The sequence below is a fragment of the Cnephaeus nilssonii genome (genome assembly GCF_951640355.1).
Source record: "Cnephaeus nilssonii genome assembly, chromosome: 20".
NCBI lineage: Eukaryota > Metazoa > Chordata > Mammalia > Chiroptera > Vespertilionidae > Cnephaeus > Cnephaeus nilssonii.
The window spans coordinates 20,201,795-20,207,969 of record NC_137091.1 but is presented as its reverse complement, the minus strand read 5'-3'; the positions used below and the strand labels follow the sequence as shown (position 1 = coordinate 20,207,969).

The 6,175-nt window shown below is 51.2% G+C and overlaps 1 protein-coding gene across 2 annotated transcripts; it reads left to right on the top strand.

The window, feature by feature from the left end:
• The first annotated feature begins 1,374 nt into the window (after nt 1-1,374).
• Nucleotides 1,375-6,169, top strand: SETD6 (SET domain containing 6, protein lysine methyltransferase). 2 transcript variants are annotated; one of them, XR_013812861.1, is made up of 10 exons: nt 1,375-1,466; nt 1,695-1,793; nt 1,864-2,008; nt 2,085-2,226; nt 2,315-2,509; nt 2,636-2,756; nt 3,224-3,404; nt 3,560-3,702; nt 4,096-4,557; nt 5,830-6,169. XR_013812861.1 is itself a non-coding variant. In XM_079759917.1 (9 exons), exons 1-9 carry the CDS (start codon nt 1,440-1,442, stop codon nt 4,396-4,398), a joined length of 1,356 nt encoding a protein of 451 aa, XP_079616043.1. In that variant the 5' UTR covers nt 1,375-1,439; the 3' UTR covers nt 4,399-4,747. The 2 variants fall into 2 exon arrangements, 1 of the variants encoding a protein (XP_079616043.1); XM_079759917.1 differs by lacking the exon at nt 5,830-6,169 and having other exon boundaries at nt 4,096-4,747.
• The last annotated feature ends 6 nt before the right edge of the window (nt 6,170-6,175 follow it).

Sequence of the window (6,175 nt, the reverse complement as noted above, 5' to 3'; positions counted from 1 at the left end):
TGTTTGAAAAGCTGGTAGAATTAATCCCTCTTACTGTAGATAGTGCTGCAAGTTGGATTTCTCTTGTTTTGCTGTGTTCTTTCAGATGAGATATCTATAAATATCTATACATTATATATATATGTATGTATATTGGGTCCTCCTGTGTGGTTTTCCATCGGAGGTTGTCTCTTTGGTCAAAGTGAACTTTTAATGGAGTTTATTATTTTCCTCTCTGTACAGGGTGGAGAGCCTAATTTTGTGTATTCTAGTGGCTAATGTCATGAGACTTGGAAATGACAACATGTAAAACAAGTAAAAACCCTTGTCAACATAGAAAGAGTTAACTGTGCTGAAAACTAATAAAGAAACTAAAAAGAATTCGGGTATGGTGATGTCACGCCCACCGAGGGGATCCTTGGAAGAGACCAAGTTCAGGCTGGCAAAGCTGATGCTTGTGGGGTTGAGGGGGGGTGGAGTGTGCAGGGTAAAGGTGGGCACTTCCATCCACCTCCATGTTCCCACTTCTTGTCCCATACATTACCCTGCCAAGCCTTACATTAACTACAGGATAGATGTCCATTATCTTAGTGTCACAGCGGAGGACACTGAGACTCAGAATAAGGGATTTGCTGTAATAAAGCCAAGTGGGGAGCTGGCACTGGCATCGTTTGACTTCAAAACACAAGCGTGTAACCTCTATATTCATTCGTTGCCTCGTTTTCTTAAATTTAACAGCAGGCTCCTTCCCCATGCTTAGCCACTTATGATTCACTCAGCCATTTACCCAAATAGGCATTGAGTTCCAGCTGTGTGTCAGCTAACAAAGCAAGTAAATAAAAATTAAACCCACTATGTGCCATGCAGAAAATGAAAACAGGAATATACTAGCGAGTGTGACAGGAGGAGTCTATTCTAATTCTGTGAGCCCTTCCCACGCCGGCGTGCAAACGGCTCTAACTGAGTAAATAAAACCGGTGATGACCACAGCTAACGAGTGGTCGAGATGAAGGCAGGCCGGCGCCCGCCTGGTGCGCTGACAGCCGCAGCCGCAGCCGTGAGGCCCTCAGCTTCGCATCCAGAAAATAGATTTTGTCCCTCACCTGGACGTGCACCCCGAGGTCTCCGCAGTCCGAGATCAAAGGGGAGGGTTGTGCCCCCGGCTCAGAACCAGGCTCGAGGTGGCACGGGGACACGTCTTCCCGCACCCGACCGCACGTTTTCTAAACCCAAATGGGGACACCCTCCCTCCCAGAAGGATGCTTTCAGGACTGACTGTACCAGGTGCAAATCCCTAATCGCACGAGCACTAGCCTCACGTGGTCCGCGCGGCGGGTCGGGCACGTGGCCCCGCCCTCAAAGCCCCGCGGGAGGCGTGGCCAGGGACGCAGGGGACGTGGCCAGGGACGCCGGAAGCGCGGCGGGCTCCACGAACTGGCGGGGTCGCTCGCTCGCGGACCATGGCAACTCGGGCGAAGCGCCGGCGGGTAAGTCGCGGGCGGCCGGCGTGGGGCCCACCTCTCCCCACCGCGCCTCGCGCTGCTCCACCTACATCCGTCCCGCGCGGGGGTGTCCTCCACTCCCTCGCTCCCGCGGTCACTTTCGGTCCCCTCCCCCACTCAGCCCTCCCTCCGTGCGGCGCCGCCGTCTCCGCCCCCCCCCCTCCCCGCGAGCTCTCCGGGGCGGGGCCTCGCCAGTGCGCTCTGTTGTCTTAGGTGAGCGGGCCTGTGGGCTGTGGCGGCGACCACGACCCGGACCCAGTGGCCGGCTTCCTGAGCTGGTGCGGGCGCGTGGGGCTGGAGCTGAGCCCCAAGGTGAGTGGGGTGGGGCGGAGACGCGGGCCGGCTGGGCGCGGGCCTGCTCTGACCCGCTGGTTCCCTTTAGGTGGCGGTGAGCCGGCAGGGCACGGTGGCCGGCTACGGCATGGTGGCCCGGGAGAGCGTGCAGGCCGGGGAGCTGCTGTTCGCGGTGCCGCGGGCCACGCTCCTGTCGCAGCACACCTGCTCCATCGGCGGCCTGCTGGAGCGAGGTGCGCACGCCGGCGGGGGTGGGGCGGGAGGAGGGCCCGCGGGCCGCGCCCGGGCCCTCACCTCTGTCTCCCGCAGAGCGAGGCGCGCTGCAGAGCCAGTCGGGCTGGGTGCCGCTGCTGCTGGCGCTCCTCCACGAGCTGCAGGCCCCGGCCTCACCCTGGAGCCCCTACTTTGCGCTCTGGCCCGAGCTGGGCCGCTTGGAGCACCCGATGTTCTGGTGAGAGCCGTGGAGGGGTTGGGGGCAGGCCGCCTCCGGAGCACTGGTCTCGGTAGGGCGTGTGAAGGGAACGAAGGTTTCCCTGCAGGCCGGAGGGGGAGCGCCGGCGGTTGTTGCAGGGGACAGGGGTCCCGGAGGCCGTGGAGAAGGATTTGGCCAACATCCGCAGCGAGTTCCATTCCGTCGTGCTGCCCTTCATGGAAGCCCACCCCGACCTTTTCAGCCCCAGGGTTCGCTCCCTGGAACTCTACCGCCAGCTCGTGGCTCTCGTGATGGCCTATAGGTCAGTGAGCAGCCTCGGAGGCCCCATTTCTTTAGAACGCTATTGAGGGACAGGAGGGGAGAGAACAGTGAACCCCTCCCTAGCCCCTCTCCCTGCTCTTGGCTTTAGCCAAGTTCTCTCTGGTAGCTTTCAGGAACCCCTGGAGGAAGATGATGATGAAAAGGAGCCAAACCCCCCATTGATGGTGCCTGCTGCAGACATACTAAACCACTTAGCCAATCACAATGCCAATCTAGAATACTCTCCAGTGAGTGGACCCCTCCCAGTGCGTTCGTAGGTGTGTTGATGACTGGGCATGATTCAGACCAGTGCCTGTCATTTATGGCTGCTTGGCCATTAAACTAAATGGGCTACACTTTCCTGGTCCTGAAAAGGAAAGGAGTAAGTGAAGTTAGCTCCTCCTGTATTTGGGCATCCCAGTGAAATAGTTTGAGCACAGAACTTCTCATGTGTGGTTAATCCTCTGATGAACTTGATTGCCATCGTTTCTTTGATGCTGGAGGTGGGCTGCTCTGCACAATGCCAGGGTGTGGACAGGTCAGTGTAAGATGTTACCAGTGCTGATTAAATTGTTTACTGTGTGGAAGTTACTGTTGGTGGGTATAGCACCAATCCCATCGCTGAACTAGGCCTGCTGGAGAGTCTTCCTAAGTGGGGAGTCATCATGGGGCGGGGAAGGGAAGGGCCTGTCCCAGCTTCTCCCTTCCACTCCAGAACTGTCTTCGGATGGTGGCTACTCAGCCCATTCCTAAAGGCCACGAGATTTTCAACACTTACGGGCAAATGGCTAATTGGCAGCTGATTCACATGTATGGCTTTGTTGAGCCATACCCTGACAACACAGATGACACAGCCGACATTCAGATGGTGACAGTGCGAGAGGCAGCGTTACAGGGTGAGTGCCCGATTGACTCAATCCTGGACACGTGGATGTGCCTCTATCCCCCTCCCAGGTGCTTTGCTAACAACAGTTGCTTTTTGCAGACCAGGGGGTAGACTAAGAAATGAGCTTTGATATACTAAGGCTTCACACTACTTTTCTATCTACAGGAGCAAAAGTTGAAGCTGAAAGGCTCCAGCTGCTCGAACGCTGGGATTACTTATGCAAACTAGAGATGGTAGGGGAGGAGGGAGCCTTTGTGATTGGGCGTGAAGAGATACTGACTGAAGAGGAACTGACCACCACACTCAAGGTAGAGGGCCCTAAACGGCTAGGCCCGTGGTCGGCAAACCGGCTCACGAGCCACATGTGGCTCTTTGGCCCCTTGAGTGTGGCTCTTCCACAAAATACCACGGCCTGGGGGAGTCTATTTTGAAGAAGTGGCGTTAGTAGTTTAAAAAATTTCACTCTCAAAAGCAATTTCAATCGTACTGTTGATATTTGGCTCTGTTGACTGAGTTTGCCGACCACTGCGCTAGGCTATTTAATGCTCAAAGCAGCCATCGTATTTAAGAGCTATAGAGCCAGGTGAGGGATGAAGGGAAGAGGATATTTGAATGCCACCAAGATAGGTTGGCATCTCTACATCAATTTCAGAAACACACAAGTGGCAAATTATAATTAAAGGGCCCATGGTTGCTTCTAGGTCCTGTGCATGTCTGCTGAGGAGTTCAGAGAGTTGAAAGAACAGGATGGATGGGGAGATAAAAGGGAAGAGCACAGCCTGACGATCACAAATATCCCCAGGCTCAAAGAATCATGGAGACAGCTTCTTCGGGACAGTGTTCTGTTGACCCTGCAAGCCTATGCCACAGACTTAAAAGCTGAGCAAGATGTACTCAGTAATAAGGAGGTCTACAGCAAACTCAGCTGGAGGGAGCAGCAGGCCTTACAGGTTCGTTATGGGCAGAAGATGATCTTACACCAGCTGTTGGAACTGACGGGTTAATGCTAAGCAGGTTCCCTGCTGCCTGAAGGAACATCCCATGAGGACTTTTCTAAGCTGATACTTATTGATGCTTGAAAAGGAGGAAAACTTGGATCTGTCCTTTTGGTGTTTAATAAGAAAAGCCAAAGGAGCAAAGGTGTGCTAAGATGAACTCCAGAGGTAAGGGGACATGTTTAAGGGTTGGGAACAGCAGACTTGGAAAGCTCTGCTAATTGTCACCAAGACCAATTACCCTCTCTCCCCCCCCCTTTTTTTTAATTTTTAAGACCAAAACACTTTATAGCTGTTTTGTTCTGTTTGAACCAAAGTTAGCAGAAATTTGATTGTGATAATAAAAGGTCTTGTTACAGTCTAGTGTTTAATAACATGAACTTTGAAAGTAGACCTGGTTAAAATTGAGTCTATTTGGAAGTTGCTTTTACCTTTTTATGAGGATTTAATAAGTTATGTCACTGGCACTCAGAGCATTTGTTTTAACTCTTCAGCAGTTTGAAATTTGCTCTAGATGGGACAACTCACCCTCAGGGAAGAAACCCTGAGACGCCAATGACATTCAAGCCTGCTTCATGTAAGATTTTTATTTAATTTTGGACTCTGGCCATAAACTTGACAGCCATTAAAGGTGTTAAAGGTGTAAGGTATAAGTGGGATAAGTTTTCACATATACACCTACTCCTTTTAAAATTAAAGGGCATTTTGTAATTGTTTAACCATAGAAACCTGCTTTAACCATTTTCTATTGAAAAGGAGCAGGAAGAAGCACTGTAAACAAAAACACATCACTTTCTTGCTTGTTTAACCGGCCAAACAGGCTCAAAACTAGTGGCAAAGATCTGCCATTTAGCAAAAAGCTGGTTCCCAAAGGCCCCAGGCTTTGCAAGGTGGACTGTCAGCACTGGCTGCTGCTCCTGAGAAAAGGCCCAGTGGACTGGCACATGTGTCATGGCTTTAATGTTGCACTGACTACAGGATGCACACACAAGTAGGGGAGCTAATGGCCAGGACTGGAAAGGCTAGAGTACAACACTGGACCAATACATTTACAAAACACTCAAAATCCTTACAAAAGAGGTTGGGTTGGTCCCTTTTGACTTTTTGTTGTTATTCAACTTAGCCTGGGATAAAGAGAGAGGGGCAATTGATACTATTCTGGTTCCCTTTCCTTGGTTTACAAGCATCAGGAGAGATGTGGCGGGGCGGGGCGCAGTGCTCGCTTCAGGCCTGGTGTTTCCCTTTGTAAAAAGAGCATGTTCTTCTAGCAGTCAACTTTAGATCTGGGGCAGGGACAAAGCAAATTGTAATTGTGAGCTGTTCCCTGGCATACTAAATTCTATCATACTCACCTTTGTTAAACAACTTGTGATTTTCAAGGTCCACACACAAAAAATGTTAATGTTTAAATTGGCTTTTTTGCTTCTTCTTTGGGACAAGAATGTCAAGACGTGGAGCTATGCCCCCAGGCAAGTACATGGCAGCAGCAACCTCTTCACAGAAGATGATGAGCAGTTACCAGTTTATGAACATGCCTTTGACACTTTTTGCACAAACCCAAGAAGTTCCAGACAAAGGTTTTCTCTTTCATGTATTTACACAAGTTCAAAATGATATTCACAGCATTTTCTAAATTTTGGCCAAGAGTCAAAAAAATGCATTTAAACTTTGGAACGTGCCCACATAGACAGGAAGCTGGCCCAAACAGTAATTGGGGCAGATTCCTGAGAACCAAAGGGCTGGGAAAGTTAGGAAGAGCTGAAAGGATTCCTCAGCCAGTTCATGG

Coding starts and splice junctions, on each gene's coding strand:
- SETD6 (XM_079759917.1), top strand. CDS start 1,440: ATGGCAACTCGGGCGAAGCGCCGGCGG. Junction 1,794..1,863: donor GGCTGGAGCTGAGCCCCAAG/GTGAGTGGGGTG, acceptor GGTTCCCTTTAG/GTGGCGGTGAGCCGGCAGGG. Junction 2,510..2,635: donor GCTCTCGTGATGGCCTATAG/GTCAGTGAGCAG, acceptor TCTCTCTGGTAG/CTTTCAGGAACCCCTGGAGG.